Source organism: Rhamphochromis longiceps, linkage group LG22 (genome assembly GCF_057381845.1).
Source record: "Rhamphochromis longiceps isolate RC_006_pf linkage group LG22, R_longiceps_female_GT1.1, whole genome shotgun sequence".
Lineage (NCBI taxonomy): Eukaryota > Metazoa > Chordata > Actinopteri > Cichliformes > Cichlidae > Rhamphochromis > Rhamphochromis longiceps.
Window position 1 is genome coordinate 24,708,755 of NC_140577.1, and position 16,219 is coordinate 24,724,973.

The 16,219-nt window shown below is 42.1% G+C and overlaps 2 protein-coding genes and 1 long non-coding RNA gene across 3 annotated transcripts; all 3 read right to left on the reverse strand.

The window, feature by feature from the left end:
• Nucleotides 1-431: 431 nt before the first annotated feature.
• LOC146644128 (glutathione S-transferase A-like) lies at nt 432-2,775 on the reverse strand. The gene is made up of 6 exons (XM_085396100.1): nt 2,528-2,775; nt 2,307-2,372; nt 2,035-2,140; nt 1,290-1,408; nt 688-773; nt 432-583 (listed from the first exon to the last, which is right to left on the reverse strand). Exons 1-6 carry the CDS (start codon nt 2,693-2,695, stop codon nt 454-456), a joined length of 675 nt encoding a protein of 224 aa, XP_085252226.1. The 5' UTR covers nt 2,696-2,775; the 3' UTR covers nt 432-453.
• Nucleotides 2,776-6,943: 4,168 nt separating this feature from the next.
• Nucleotides 6,944-8,227, reverse strand: LOC146644129 (uncharacterized). Its single transcript, XR_014909349.1, has 3 exons — nt 7,854-8,227; nt 7,650-7,767; nt 6,944-7,518 (listed from the first exon to the last, which is right to left on the reverse strand). It is a non-coding gene; the product is annotated as an uncharacterized LOC146644129 (long non-coding RNA).
• A 4,779-nt stretch (nt 8,228-13,006) lies between these two features.
• On the reverse strand, nt 13,007-15,043 carry LOC146644130 (glutathione S-transferase A-like). The gene is made up of 6 exons (XM_085395436.1): nt 14,844-15,043; nt 14,653-14,718; nt 14,363-14,468; nt 13,895-14,010; nt 13,355-13,440; nt 13,007-13,271 (listed from the first exon to the last, which is right to left on the reverse strand). The coding sequence occupies exons 1-6, from the start codon at nt 15,009-15,011 to the stop codon at nt 13,142-13,144; spliced, it is 672 nt and encodes a 223-aa protein (XP_085251562.1). The 5' UTR covers nt 15,012-15,043; the 3' UTR covers nt 13,007-13,141.
• Between the last annotated feature and the right edge of the window lie 1,176 nt (nt 15,044-16,219).

A 16,219-nucleotide genomic window follows, 5' to 3' on the forward strand; every position in this document is an offset into this window, starting at 1 on the left:
ACCCAATAAATCAAGTTGCTCTTAATTTGAGATCTTTGCTTGCTCTTTGCTTGAGTCCATTATGAAAAGAAATATTTACAATCTGAATAAAAATTGTTCAGAAACAATTATTTAGCTGAGTCTAGTGAGCTGTCTCTCTTTCTCTACAGAAGTTGCAGGAAGGATCATGTCAGTTTTCTTGAAAAGTGCATCCAAACATAAAATCTGCAGTGAAAGGTGTGAAAACCTAAAATAAACTCTAATAGGTCTTTTGTGGTCAATAATATGATATTAATAAAGCAGACAAAACTGAAACTTTTTTTATTGCTGTTTGTTCACATCACAATGAGAATCAGACAGTTTCAGAAACAAATGATGTTAAAAAATACGAAAGGATAGAGCAGTACAACAACTGGAAATAGATGAAAAACACAACAGGAAACGTTAGCTGGTTAACCAAAGAGCATCTGAATCTCAGATGTCTTTAAGTATGTCCTGTCCTGGTGTCTCCTTCCAAGTAGGAGGCCAGGTGGCTTTGATGCTGGGTCTGTTCATCAGAATTTTATAGTATTCTGTCAGTTTTGGGTACCGCTCTTTAGAAAGCCTGCAGGAAAGAAAAAAGCTGGAGTGAGTTCATTGCTATTTTTATTACATCCAATCATCTAGCCAGGCTGCTAAGAGATGTTTCTGGTCATTTAGTCCACTTACCCAAAGCGGTAGAGATAAGCAATGGATGGAAAAACAATCACATCGGCCAGGGAAAAGTTCTTTCCTGCCAGGAAACCGCCTGATGTCTAAAAAGAAAAGGAGAAGTAGTTATGTAAGAAAAAATTGGAAAAAAAGCTAGAAAGCACACTAAGTAAAATAAAAATAGAAAAATAGCCATCACAGGGGGTTATAGCCTGGCTTAATAAATGTTCTGCATTGATTATGTTTCCTTAAAAACCAAGGCAAGATTGACTTTGATGAATAAGGCTTGCTTTATTCTACAGACATGAAGATTAGCACTGCAGACTGATTCAAACTACCAGCATGGCCTTGTTCAAGTAGAACTACATGGATGTCTAAAGATCAATAATTAACACATAGAATTTTGTGTAACACCCTTAAGGGCTAAAGTCTGAAGAGCTAAATTGTTCTTTTACAGCTTGCTGACCAGGATAGTAGTGTTAATGCTGTTAATGCACACCATTTCAAAACCTTTTGCTATTTTACCTCATTTTTAAAAATTGTTTTAGAAAAAACTGGTAGAAATATTCTGAGTTTTAGTTTAGCACGACAGACTGTAGGCATACACGTCATTCACATACCTTCTGCAGGTATCCCTCCCAAAGCTTGACCTCAGCGGTCAGAGCTTCTTTGTTTCTCTTAATGGCAGAGTCGTGTCTCTCTCCCTCTGGGACCTTCCAGGTGTAGTAGATAACATTTCCTAGAAAAATATAACACACAAAAAAAATAAACCAACAAAACCTGACATATAATTATTAAAGTGTATCTCTACAAAACCTAAATAAAATCTACCCACACACCAGCAGGGAATTTTACGAGTACCAAATCGCATGACAAACAAGTGACTTTACATGCAAAGCTAGTCTGAGCATGTGATCACTGGTGGGATTAACATGTGACCTGTTAACATCAGTGTCTGTTATGAGAGTTGCTCACCAGAGAAATGGACTAAGGGATTTCTTATGGCTTAATTATGTGAATGCACAGATCATTAGTGTCTGCAGTGTGTTTTGAACAACTAAAGGTCTCAAGGGGAAGCTGAGGAGGGTTGGTTGCTGAAGACAAGTGACAGTTGTTAGTGTGGTGTTGCCAAGTACAGCAGTTCAAAATCCCAGAGCACAGACCTCTGAATGGCAACATCAGCCAGGTCACACAGAAAGAGATTTAGCAGCCTTGATATATCCTTTACAGACTCACTAAATCCCTGTGGTTCTAATGTTGTTTGGGGTACACACACTGTGATGAAGGAAGTTCAGGTTTCAACAGTTATGTCACTGCACGGCAAAACAAAACTGAGACATATTCTGCATCTCCGAACTAACATACCCATTTTGTCTCCGAATGTGTTAACCTCAAACACACGCTGGAACATCAATGCTTGTTCCGCATCGCAGTCGGGGATCAGCTTGGTTCCCTGTGACTTGTACTTGGACTGTTGGGGGAAAAAAAACAGCAAGAAGCTCTCGTTCTTTACATCTGTGGTATAGTGTGTCTGTTTTTACAACGCACTGTTAAAAATATAATCACAAGCAGCTCTGCTACCTAGGAACTCCATGGCAACATAGCATTTCAAGTAGGGCCAGATTCAGAGTTCTCACCTCTAAGAAGAAGCATACACCGCAGGACTCATTGATGATTTTGTCCCCACATTTGAAGGCAGGAAGCTTTAAGAGACAGTGCAAGGAAAACCATAAACACTTTGTTTGGTTCAAGTCTTCTTATTTGTGAATGCCAAGTGAATACTCCATTTACTCCATTTCAGGAAGACAAATGCTGATTTCAGATATGAGAGTGTTTACATAGTGTGATATGAACCTACCTGACCCCTGGGGTTAATGTCCATGACTTCCTTTGACTTGTGCTCCCCCTTCTCAAAGGAGAGCAGTTTTTGGTTGTATCCTTGCAGGTTCTTCTCCTCCAGAGCGATCATTATCCTCCAGCAGGGAGGAGATCCAGAGCCCCACAGCAGAGTCATGTCCTTGGCCATGATTTCAGAGTGAAGCGCTTAACCTAACAGCTGAAGTCGAGGAAGGTTGAAGACTGGAGCTGCAGTCGATGAAAAGGCTGGCTTTATAGCTCCAGTCCTCTATGTCAGGTTTCCTGGAACAAAGCCCCATCCCATTTCTGTGCTCCAGCCAAAGAGCTGTCACACCAAGATAGCTAATGCCCGTAAAGGTTAAACACGACATGACGTCAACCTGATCCTGATGAATATTTAAGATGTGTATTCAAAAAACAAGATAAAGTGAGATTTAGTAACCATTTCAGTGTGAATTGTCTTTAAAATAGAATGCAGCCACAAGGACTCCAGACCATCACAGACTACAGGACCACCAAACCCTCCCCCGCATCCTCTGATGTCTCCTTCCTCAACGAGCTCAACAACTTTTATGCTCGTTTTGAGCGAGGGAACCCCACAACCACAACCAAAGCAGACATGACGCCAGACCACCAACCTATGACTCTCTCCCCCACCGATGTAGGAGCGGTGCTGAGCAGGATCAATGTCCACAAGGCTGCAGGCCCTGATGGCATCTCCGGGCGTGTTCTCAGAGCGTGTTCTGGGGAGCTTGCAGGAGTGCTCACAGACATATTCAATCTGTCCTTGGCCCACGCTGTGGTACCGGCCTGCTTCAAATCCACCTCCATCGTCCCGATACCCAAAAACTCCAACCCATCTTGCCTCAATGACTACCGCCCAGTAGCACTCACCCCATCATCACTAAGTGCTTAGAGCGACTGGTCCTAGCACACTTCAAATCCTGTCTCCCCCCCACCCTGGACCCCCACCAATTCGCATACCGCCGGAACAGGAGCACAGAGGATGCAGTCTCCATCGCAATGCACTCTGTCCTCTCACACCTGGACAACAACAACACCTACGCCAGAATGCTGTTTATAGACTTCAGTTCAGCATTCAATACAATCCACCCCTCACAACTCATCAGGAAACTGACAGACATGGGTATCAGTTCCCTCATCTGCAAATGGTTACTGGACTTCCTGACCAACCGCCCCCAACATGTCCGGCTGGATAACCGCTGCTCATCTACCATCACAATGAACACCGGTGTACCACAAGGCTGTGTGATGAGCCCTTTCCTCTACTCCCTCTTCACCCACGACTGCAGACCTGCTGATGGTTCCAACACCATCATTAAGTTTGCAGATGACACCACGGTGATTGGCCTCATCAGTGACAACGATGAGGCCGCCTACAGGGAGGAGGTGGATCGTCTGGCTGAGTGGTGCGACAGAAACAACCTGCTGCTTAACACCGAGAAGACCAAGGAGCTCATCGTGGACTACAGGAGGAATGCTGACCCACATCCACCCATCCACATTAAGGGGACGGCTGTGGAGCGTGTGAGCAGCTTCAAGTTCCTGGGAGTCCACATCTCTGAGGATCTCACCTGGACGACCAACTGCTCCAAGCTGGTCAAGAAGGCTCACCAGCGCCTCTTCTTCTTGAGGACTCTGAGGAAGAACCACCTGTCCTCAGACATCCTGGTGAACTTCTATCGCTGCACCATCGAGAGCATCCTGACCAACTGTATAACAGTCTGGTACGGGAACTGCTCTGCCTCGGACCGGAAGGCGTTGCAGAGGGTCGTGAAAACTGCCCAGCGCATCGCCGGAGCACCACTTCCTGCCATAAAAGACATCTACAGGAAGCGGTGTCTGAAAAGGGCTGGGAAAATCATCAAAGACCCCAGTCACCCATCACATGGACTCTTCACCCTCCTGCCCTCTGGGAGGCGCCACAGGAGCCTCCGGACTAAGACCACCAGGTACCGGAACAGCTTCTTCCCCACAGCTGTCAGACTCCTGAACTCTGCCTCCTGACATCTGACCCACGTTAACTCATGGACTGAACATACACACACCCACAATGGACAACTGTACCCTCAAACACACAATAATAACATGGACTGAACCACCACTCACAACCACTAGCACTTTATATAGCCTCTGTAGAAACTATCTACACCCTCACTTATCTTAACTGCACTACTGTATAGTTCTGTGTAAATAATCATTCTGTACATTCGATAATCTTTAATCCTACAACTGTTTACAACTTGCATAGTTCCCATTTCTGTATAGCTGTATATCCCAGATTCTGTAAAGTTATTTATTTCATTTCATATTCTGTATAGTTTTTCATATTTATATCCTGTTCATATCCTGTACATAGCTTGTACTCACTACAGCCTGTACATACTTATAGTTATAGAATATTCACAACATACTTCATACCGTGTACATTATAACATACCATAATAGACCCATTTCTGTAATATACTCACATATCTATATTATTGCTAATATATATTGTAATATATCTATATCACTAAAGCACTTCTGGATGGATGCAAACTGCATTTCGTTGCCCTGTACCTGTGCATGTGCAATGACAATAAAGTTGAATTCTATTCTATTCTATTCTAAGTACTACAAAAGACGTGTGGAGGAGAGGTGACTTCTCTTGCTTTTTATAGAAACTCTTTGATCCGAAGGCGGCCAAAGAATGTGAGGGTACATGGGAAAGAGGAAACATGAAAAAACTCCAGCGAGTCAGGAAAAACAACAAAAAAAAAAAAAACCTTAACATTAACGGGTGGAACATTTTTCTAAGACACAATAAAAGACAACGAAGCCACACGGAAACAGTGTTTAAAGAAGGATATAGTGGAAGTTAGAGTGTTACTGCTATGCGCCCGTGTGGTTAGGGCTCTTGCAGGTTTTTGCAGTTAAACCTTTTATCGCTAATAACTGTTGCATATCAATAATTCAACGATTCCTGCAGTAGTTCGTTGTTTTGCTCCTGCTGTTGCTGGTGAACGACGCCCTGAGAAGTGAAACCCGCGGTGATTCAACACTTTGTATTCAAATCTGCACACAGTTCTGACATGACCGATAAATCACAATTACACTGAATGCATCTAATAGGACCGTAATGCAAATAAAATAAAATGTGTATGACTGATTAAACTGTTGGTGCATACTCGGCAGTTTGCTTCTCTGAATCTTTGACCTCTTTGCAGCGGGCACATAAGCAGCTGTGAATATCATTGTATCAGTAAGGCAATGACGCAAACTGTGTGTGCGCCTACATTACTGCAGTTGCTATGTCGGCATTTTGAGTCCGTTTCAAAGGGCAGTTTGTTCGTGCATGCAAAGAACAGTAGTGAATCCGGTTTGATAATAAATCGGTATTACAAAAATAACAAAGGCAGCATGTACAGAATGATAAATGCTCTCTCTCTCTCTCTCTCTCTCTCTCTCTCTCTTTTTAAATGCTGTTGGTTTTGTCATGTTGAACCTGTTCCGCATGCATCAATCACCCTCGTGCATGTTTGTTCTCCCTTTCACTCCGAACATTCATTAATAACGGAACGTTATGTTTTTGTGTTTGGTGTTTAGAAAAGAAAAGTTTTTTTGAAGTATTTTGAAAAAAAAAATCCCAATATTTTACTTTTATTTTGGAATATCAAGCAAAACTACTCATAAGGTTATGAGAGAGTTCCTGTATTTAAGCATGTAAACTCAATGTATTCTAGTACACAGCTTAAACTAAATTCATAACTTGTACATGACTGCGATACTCGCTCATGACTCCTCCCACTTTTGTTTTAGTGAGGCTTTTTCATGAAGTGACATTGCAACAATCATGTGGTCTGTGTTTGTATGAGAGAAATCTGTGCCATCAGAAAATGAATTTGAATAAGTTAAATTCGAATTTGAATTGCTCGGATTTAACGTGAATTGTAACTTGAATAAATGCTTTTAAAAACTGAATATGAATTAGCCTAATTTGAACTAAAATTGAATTTTATAGTTTGAAAATGAATTCATTTGCTTTGTAATTGTATTTTATTGTTTAAAAATTTAGCTCTCGAATAATTTCAGATTCACTTCTCACCATTCAGTTTCAGTTCTACAATTCAATTTCAGTTCCAAAATTCAGTTTTTTGGGGACTTACATCCGGTTCTGGTTCAAGAGTAATCGAGCGCAGATTAATAGAACTACGTTTTACTAGCGGACGGAAAGTGTTACTGACGGGAATCTACAGCGTCTTGAGCTGAATTAAGACTTCAGAAGTCATTCATCATGTCGATTGACCAGCGGATAAACTCTCAGGTTGGTAATAAATGTATTACATGTATAAGGGATGCTGTGTAAGACATAAATAAAGCTAAAATACAAAGGTTTGGACACCGTTTTGTAGTGATGGGCAGATGAAGCCCCATGAAGCACTGAAGCTTTTCATCCAATTGGTTCACCCCAACGCGAAGCTTCATGAAGCTTCATTTGCTCTAGCAGGACACCTACTGGACGTAAAAATAATAGCTGGCATGAATTTGAAGAGTGTGGCATTTTGCACACAGCCTGTAAATGTCAACAACAAAAGGAGTGTGTAAAACATGTATATTGTAGTGATGGCAGTATACTGTGTATATTTATAGTGGCAGTATGGGAAATGATTATTTGGAAATGCTTGAAATGGAAATGATCATTTACTGTGAGGTGAGGTGTGGTTGGGGTGTGGACAGTGGTTGTGCTTTTGTAACGTTGAGGTATGGACAGCTACACACTGAGGCTTTGAGCCTCAGTCCTGCCTGTTCACATTTTATTCTGTAAAAACTAAATTTTCACTGCTTTTATGACCTTTTTAGTGGGGAGAACATAGCTAGGATTTAATGATTTAACAAATCTTTTGAATCCTTTGTCCTCCACAATGCTAAATGGCTGGGAGTCCTCAATCACCATGGTAACCAGGTCTTCATCTATTTGAGATTGTTCTCCTGAGGAAAGACAATAAAGACAAAGCACAAATATAAATATCACATACGTAACTTATAACAGTTGTATAATATTGTTATATCATTTAGTAACATTACTGCATGCTATATTATCATGGCATTTGATGGCTCACCTGGTCTTGCTCCACAATCGGTGTCCCCCTTATTCTCATGCAAAGCTCTGTAGTGCCTAAGCATGGATGAGGTGTTGTTGTTATATCCCAGCTCCCTGGCACATAGAAAACACTTCACCTTGTACAAAAGTCAAGACAGCTCAACATAAATTGTATTGCACCATCAGTATCATGAAAATACATCTTCTGTAGAAATTTACATACCTTGTTGGGAGGAATAAGATCAAAATGTTCCCACACAGGGGAGGACAGCCTCCTCTTCTTAGCTGGCTCCATTCTCTCCTGACTTTCTCTCCTCACTCTCATAAACCTCCAAACGGTCTCCAAACTCTCACTAACCGCAACTCTCCATCAAACACCCACATTGTGAATGAAGTCTGAGGGGTTTATATCGCTGTCATATCTCGCGGCAAAGTTCGAACCACTTCATGAACCAGTCACGTGGTACAGCCGGGCAGCGAGGCTTCGGACGTCATCATTTTCAGCTCCTCCCATAAATGAAGCAAGCCTCGATACGCGCTTCGCGGAAACGCCCCCTCCATTACTCGACACACGCTCCGAAGCCTCGATACAGAACGTCCCATCACTACCGTTTTGATGTTTCCCTACTGTAGGGGTCTCTGCAAGCATACAGGGCTCTGACAGGGTACAAGATGACAACTTTGGAATTCTACTAGAAACAGTCGATCATATTTGTTTGTCAAAGCTGAATTAAGGGCAAACTACGCTAAATTAGCGTTTTTAGCTAACAGCTACAATAAGCATAAAAGTTACTGTACGGCTATCATTTGTTAACATGACGTTTGTTCTTATACATGTAATACATACATTCATTTTCAAACTATAAAATTCAATTTCAGTTCAGTGATGATCATTTTCAAACCAATAAATTGAATTTCAAATTAGGCTAATTCATATTCAGTTTTTAAAAGCATTTATTCAAGTTACAATTCACATTCAATCCGAGCAATTTAAATTCAAATTTAACTTATTCAAATTCAGTTGTTGATGGCACAGATTTCTTCCCATATGTTTGTGTCAGTATGCTGAGATGGCAGCAAAGTATTTAGAAGTTTTGTGTGTACTGATATTTATCTTTAGCCACAAGTTCACACGTTTCAAGGCTTGTTCTAACCTGCAATGCAACTGTAGGCAGAGTAAAGTAGGACAAAGCACAGAGGTTAGCATGCCCAAGTAAACCACAGGCTGCTGGTTTAATTACTACGATCATAAATGTTTTAATTGCAGTTGCATTAAACCCCAAATAAACATAATGAGTAATACATTATCATCAGGTTGTTCTAAAAGTTTCCAGAACAGCCATCAGTTAATCCAAAGCTCTGTTGGGTTAGAGTGAGAGTGCTGACAGAGAACATGTAGATTTAACATTTAAAATTGTGTTTTAAATATAAAAAGTTACAAATATTTTACTAATTGTTGTAAAAAATGACTCGAAAAAAACATGTTTTTGTAAAGATTTGAGCTAAATGTGGAGAAATGTTGCCGTTAATTTCAGCGTGTTTCACTTTACAAACGGCACCACATAGTGAAAGGGACTGTGTTGTGAAAGGGCCGTCTGATTGTTGGGGTTGATTGTTTTCTCTGTGTTATTTCAGATCTTTACCTCACAGTATAAAGCCCCTTGAGGCAACTGTTGTGATTTGGTGCTATATAAATAAAGTTGAACTGAAGTGAATGTGCTTATGTCACTGAATAGCCACACCTGTAAGCTGCTATGTGACTCGACTATGTCTTTTTAAAAAAGCTTTTCTCCAACAGTGAAGTGGTTGAGCATAGTTTACATTTATAAACTGCTTGTATAACTGCACAGATAACCTTTCCTGTGCACTCTGCAGACACAGCTACTGGAAAATAATGGAAATGACTTTTTGTGATCCTTTTTTTCCCCATAGGACTTAAGCTGGCTCTCCCATTAAGAAAGAAAGAAAACACACACACAAACACACACGTAGAAGTTTGTTTGTGTCTGTAGACAGACTTCCTGATGTATTGTGAGTATGAATTGTGGGTGACAGGTTGATATTTCACATTAGAACATGTACCACATTATTTCTTTAATCACATCAAAAGGGACATCTCAGCAGTAATCATAAAAACAAGAACATTTTCATTTAATGTCCCCTTCTGTCAAGACTGCACAGGTGCAGGATGAATGTAAGGTGGGTGTCTCAAATAACAAATGTGACAAAGTCACTGCAGAGCAGCGCAGACAGCAGGAAAAGTTAGCTCAGTCGAAGATGCCTTTAAAAGTCTCACTCCAACAGTGTCCTTCCTAGCAGGAGGCCAGCTGCTTGGGATGCTGGATCTGTATGTTTTTTGTACATAAATAAAGAGGAAATTTTAAATGAAATGAATTCAACTTCAAGGCTGGGCGTGTTGGGGAGTTCAAAGACGATCTTCTGCAAACCTTGGTTGTAACGTGTGGTTACATTAGTTGCTGTTCCTCTCAGATCAAATGTGTCAAGCTGTTCTTCTCTGAACTCTGGCCTCAATATGACTGTTCTGTCCTTGCAGTGAGTTTCCATTTTTTAAACTTGACAGATCACTTACACTATGAAGATTTTCAATGGAAACAAGACTCACCTTGTCTTTACACCAACACACACGCACGCACACACACAGGTCACCGTGTTTTCTGTTTTCTCTCTAGGCTGAGTCCACATGGTGAAAAAAGAGAATCCAGCAGCAGAGGGCAGTGAGGTTTTATATTCAGCGGGAACAAATTGTTTTCCGTGTGTGCCACACTTCTTTTCAAAGATAAAACGATTTCGCAAAGGAAACAGCGTAGTATTCTCAATAATTTCTCCTCTGGCAATTCCCACATTTGTTTTAGGAATTAAAGCATCCTTAAAAATGGCATAGCCTTTCTGGATCACAGGCTGGAGGAAAGAGGACAGAAAAGTTGAGGAGGCACACATTAGAAAATAAATAAAGCCTTGAGTAGATTTCTCCACAATACAGCAGGCGGAAATGCTGTAGTGACGTCAGAAACATGGCCTGTTCAGTTTCTTGCTCAGTTACCTGCTCAGGTTGCAGGTCATGCATTAGCTCAGCCATCAGTTCGGCTATTTACTCCACCACCTATTCAGCGATCACCTTCATCTGCTCCTCCTGTACAGCAAATTATGTCAATACAATCCGTAAAGGACTGTTTTGCAACCACTAATTCAAAGCAGAGAGACAAACCTGTTAAGACTATTTCGTTCCTCAAAAGGTGGCCTGCTTGGAGACAGTAACTCTCTCCAGGGCTTCCCCAGAGACTGAGTTTCAACCCTTAGCCGACTCTGGACCCCTGGAGGCTAAGAAGCCAGCTGAGGACTGCACCCTGCTGTCGTTGCCAGAGCAGAGTAAAAGCCCTGCGCAGCTCCAGCCTGCTTTGTGTTTGCCAGAGGTATCTCAGCCTGCTGGTTCCGTTCTGATCCTGCCGAAGGTCCCTTCACCTGCTGGTTCTGTCCTGTTCAGGAGGTCCCTTCACCTGCCAGTTTACGTTCCAGCTGGAAGGTCTGAGGGGCCTGTCCAGCCATCTGCCTCCACTGGAGGGTCCAAGGGGCCCTTCCAGTCGTCTGCCTTTGCTGGAGGGTCCGAGGGGCCCAATTCAGCAGCCTATCTTCGCTGCTGAACGGTCCTGGTCCTGCCTCGTCTGGTCCTGCCTTGTCTGGTCCTGCGGCTGCCACGCCACCATCAGTTTCTGCTCAGTCTGCACGTCCATGTCCTTTGCCAGAACCTCGTCGGCACTGGCCACTTTCCAGGCCATCAGCTGGGCATCTTCGCCATCATGGGCGGCCTCCTGAACTGTTTTGCTGCCACCGGACCCGTGGCAGGCCTCCTGAAGGATGTCGCCAGCATCACCGCCTGCCGGGTAGGCCTGCTGATCTGCTCCGTAGCCTCCATTGACGTAGTGGTCAGTCTCCTGAACCGCTTCTATGCTGCCACTGCCTTTGGCACGGTTGGCTTCCAGAACTGTTCAGTGATGGACTGTTGTGCTGATTGGCCTCCGGGTTGCCCCTCTGAACTATGTTTTGGACTCTGTTTTTTCGAGCTCCACTGCCTTTGTGAACATTTTGTGTTTGGACTCCTGGGGGTTTCTGTTTTGTTTTGTGTCATTCGGCTGCTTTCCTGAGCAGCTGAATGAAATAAAGCCTTTGCTGGGCTTTTCTCACTGTTGCTGTGGTGTTGAGAGTCCAGCTCAGGTCTGATGCAACCTGCAGTCCCAGGAATCTGTGGCCGTTGGCCCTCTCCACCTCTGTCACTTTGACGATAAGAGGCTGCAGGGGAGGGGGGGTTCTTCCTGATGTCCAGTATTAATTCCTTGATCTTGTCCATATTGAAGATGAGGTCGTTTTCCTCACCATAGACAAGAAAGTTGTCCACAAGATGCTGCTCCTTTGAAGATGCTCCAGTCTGTGGTCTCTAAGCAGCCCTGCAGGCTGGCTTTTGCACTGTCAGTCCAGGTGTTAATAGTCCTGACAGTGCAGCCTCCTCCTTAGCAGAGGAGGGATATACACGACACTCACAATGATGCACTGCAGTTCTCTGGGCAAATAAAACGGCATTAGCCTTGGAGTCAGAAATTCCACATTTTCAGTAGTTTGAAATGATCTTACAGTCAGTACACCACGATTGCTTGACGAGGGCGTCCGTTCCTCCGCTGCGGATCTTGCCACTTTCCGTAGCGCTTCAGTCCGCTCTGAAGACCGTTTAGCCGTCTGGTGTTATTGCCACGCTCTTTGGTTCTGTCCATCAAAAGTTTTGGTGCCAGATATGTGAAGACTTATCAAAGTGTCTGAAATCTACAATTTCGGATAAACATAGTCCACATGGCTCTCGCCTCCTCATGCATTGCTAAGACTGTCAGTGTGAACTGCAAAAATAAAATCTGTCCAGGGCGACCTTATGGGCTGAGGTTTTGGTTGGCCTGTGGGACTTGGGTCCTGGCTGGTGTGCCACCGGGGTTGTGGGTTGGTGTATGCACTGAGGCCAGGCCCTTGCCCAGGAGCCTTTGGTGCATTGGGAGGTGTTCACACAAGTGTGCACACAGATACCCACAGACAAACCTTGTGCCACTGCCTTTCCCCAAGTTCACTTTCTTTCTTTCTTTTAATAAAAAAGGTAAAAGGTTCTGATAGCCCTTATGGTCTGAGAAGCTTTTTCATTTCCAAAACACAAAGATTTATAGCTGGGTGAAGTAACCTCTCTGCAAAGCTGATGGAAGGGTGTAATGCAGATTCTTAACTTGATATCCAAACATCAAACCTAAAGTTTGATTTTGGTTAACATTATATTAACAATAAATATCCCCACTGCAAAGAAACAAAACACAGATGAGCTATAAAATATAAACTCAGTTTTTATTGCTTATTTAGGTCAAAGCACAGTAATAATCACACATTATTGTCACAAATTATATTTTAAAAAATGCATATGAATCACTAGTGCAGTGCAAGGAGTGGTAACAAATGAGCGCCTGAATCTCAGATGTCTTTCAGTGTTTCCTGTTTCGGTGCGTTCTTCCAAGTAGGAGGCCAGCTGGCTTTGATGCTGGGTCTGTTCATCAGACCTTTATAGTATTCTGCCAGTTTGGGGTAATGCTGTTCAGAAAGCCTACAGGAAAGAAGAAAGTCAGTGTGAATTCATTTCTACTATTATTCTATTCATTCATGTGTCTGGTCATTTAGTCCTCTTACCCGTAGTGGAAGAGATAGGCAACGTTTGGGTAAACAACCACGTCGGCCAAGGTAAAGTCCTTTCCTACAATGAAACCGCTCGAGGCCTAAAAATAAAAGATATATAAATTATATCCTTAAATTCAAAGGCAAGATTGATTTTGTGATATAAACCTTATTGCTGTGATGCTACACTGCTAACCACCATGCAGCTGTTTTGCATCTACTTCTGCTGCTTTAATTATACCTCATATTTACATTTATGCTACTGTTTAAGGATTTTCTTAAAGGGAACTAAAATGAAGCCTCATCACTCCTATCCTGCAAAGATTAAATGTTTTTATTCAAAGAGAAAACACTACTTTTTCCAGAGCACCTATTTTCTTTGTAATTCTGGAGCACATACATATATGTGTGGCTAAAACAACAAAATCTAAAAAGAAATTTATGGACCAGCTTATTTCTGGCAAGGTTTACAATCTACTCCTGTGGCTTTCCAACGTTTGTATTCTGGGTTTAGTTTAGTCGTTGAGATCGCGTGCACACAGGTCATTCACACACCTGCAGGTATCCCTCCCACAGCTTCAACTCAGCGGTCAGAGCCTCTTTGTTTCTCTTAACGGCAGAGTCGTGTCTCTCCCCCTCTGGGACCCTCAAGTTGTAGTAGATAACGCTTGCTGGAAATGTGTAAAAAGCAAAAAACTGAATTTTATATTGTGCCAAGGTGCTAAAGTGCCAAATCTCAAGACAAACAAGTGACTTTGCATGCAAAACTAGTCTGAGCATGTGATCACTGGCGGGATTAACAAACATCAACATGGGTTTTTAGTGTTGCCAAGTTCAGCAGTTCAAAATCCCAGAGCACAGACCTCTGAATGGCAACATCAGCCAGGTCACACAGAAAGAGATTTAGCAGCCTTGATATATCCTTTACAGACTCACTAAATCCCTGTGATTCTAACGTTGTTCGGGGTACACACACTGTGATGAAGAGAGTTCAGGATCAGAAGTGCGTCAGAACAAACTTACATGATTTCTCAACAAGCGCGTTAACCTCAAACACATGCTGCAATATCTGCGCTCTCCCAACCTCGCAGTCAGGGATCAGCTTGGTTCCCTGCGTCTTGTACTTGCACTGTTGGAGGAGACATGGAAATTTTTAACATGCAGTAAGAAGCACTGTTGTTGTTTTTACCTCTGTGGTGTGGGGTGTCTGTTTATGCAATGCATTGTTTAACATATAATCACAAGTAGTTCTCCAAACTAGAAACTCTGTGGAGACATAACATTCAGATTCAAGTCATCATTTGAGTTCTCACCTCCAGATGAAAGCATGCAGCACAGGACTCGTTGAGGGGTACATCCCCACATTTGAAGGCAGGAAGCTTTAAGAGACAGTGCAAACCATAAACACTTTGTGAATGCCAAGTGAATACTCCTTTTTCTCAATTTCAGGAAAACAAATGCAGATTTCAAATATGAGTGTTTACATAGTGTGATATGAACCTACCTGACCCCTGGGGTTGATCTCCATGACTTCCTTTGACTTGTGCTCCCCCTTCTCAAAGTAGAGTTGTTTTTGGTTGTATCCTTGCAGGTTCTTCTCCTCCAGAGCGATCATTATCCTCCAGCAGGCATGCGATCCGGAAGCCCACAGCAGAGTCATGTCCTTGGCCATGATTTCAGAGTGAAGCGCTTAACCTGACAGGTGAAGTCGAGGAATGTTTAAGACTGAAGCTGGAGTGGGTGAAAGCCCTGGCTTTATAGCGCCAGTCGGCTTTGTCACGATTCCTGGAAATAAGCCTCATCCCATTTCTGTGCTCCTACCAAAGATCTGTCACACTAAGATAAATGACACTCGAGAACGTGATGTCATGTCAACCTGATGTACATTTTTAAAAAGAGGTGACTTGTCTTGATTTTTTTTAGAAACTCTTTGATCCAAAGGCAGACAAAGAATTTGAGGGTAGATGGGAAAAAAATCCGAGTCAAAGGGAAACATGAAAAAACTACAGCATGTCAGGACTAAACATTAGACACTGAATGTTAAATAGTGAAAAACTTTTCTAAAACATAATAAAAGACAATGAAGCCAGGGGGGAAACAGTGTATAAAGTAGCTAGAGTGGAAGTTAGAATGATAGTGCTGTGCTCCTGTGTGGTTAGGGATCTTGTCAGCTTTTGCAATTTGCATTTAGTCATACTTCAAACAAATGCTTATCGAGAAATTGTGATTTATGCCTTTTTTCTTTTTCTTCTTCTCCTTTGTTTTTTAAAATTATTATTTTACATCAAGGTATTTCCTGTGTCTGCATTACTTTCAGTATGCTGATTTTGCTTACGTTGCACGACATATCAAAAAAAGTTCATTCTGTTCATCTGGACGTAGCAGACACACTATTCAGTTTTCAGTGACTTCTTCAGACTCACTAGAAGTTTTGAATTTCCTTACCTGGATGATTCAGCATGCATCGAGACACTGCATACTATACTAATTTTCTGTTGAGAGATCATATATTAAAACAGAGCATGTGCTGAATGACAAATAGACAATGGTAGCTGGGGTTTTTGTACAGTTGTTCGTTATGTTGAATTAGAGCCTGCTCTGCATGCATTAATCCTCCTTTGCTGCCATTGTGGAGGTTTGTTCTGCCTTTCGCACTGGGCTTTCATTAATAAGGGAGCGACTGCTCAGTGCACCACCCTCTATAAACAAAGTCTGAATTAAAGGATGCTTTATTTTGAAATCTCATAAGCTGCTTCATGTCATAGTGATGACAGTGAACCTGTTAGACAGATTTGAGCAGTTTAATGATCGTTATTTTTTTACTTCTCTAATTAATATTACAGATGTTTCCCAAACTGGGCTGATGGGACAAAACAGGAG

Excerpts from the sequence above, each read along its gene's own strand:
- LOC146644128 (XM_085396100.1), bottom strand. The coding sequence starts at position 2,695 with ATGGCCAAGGACATGACTCTGCTGTGGGGCTCTGGATCTCCTCCCTGC. Across the intron at positions 2,141-2,306 it reads GTGTATGCTTCTTCTTAGAG|TCCAAGTACAAGTCACAGGG; the intron begins GTGAGAACTCTG and ends TTCCCCCAACAG. Across the intron at positions 774-1,289 it reads GGGAGGGATACCTGCAGAAG|ACATCAGGCGGTTTCCTGGC; the intron begins GTATGTGAATGA and ends TTTTCTTTTTAG.
- LOC146644130 (XM_085395436.1), bottom strand. The coding sequence starts at position 15,011 with ATGGCCAAGGACATGACTCTGCTGTGGGCTTCCGGATCGCATGCCTGC. Across the intron at positions 14,719-14,843 it reads AGATCAACCCCAGGGGTCAG|CTTCCTGCCTTCAAATGTGG; the intron begins GTAGGTTCATAT and ends TGTCTCTTAAAG. Across the intron at positions 13,441-13,894 it reads TGTGGGAGGGATACCTGCAG|GCCTCGAGCGGTTTCATTGT; the intron begins GTGTGTGAATGA and ends TTTTATTTTTAG.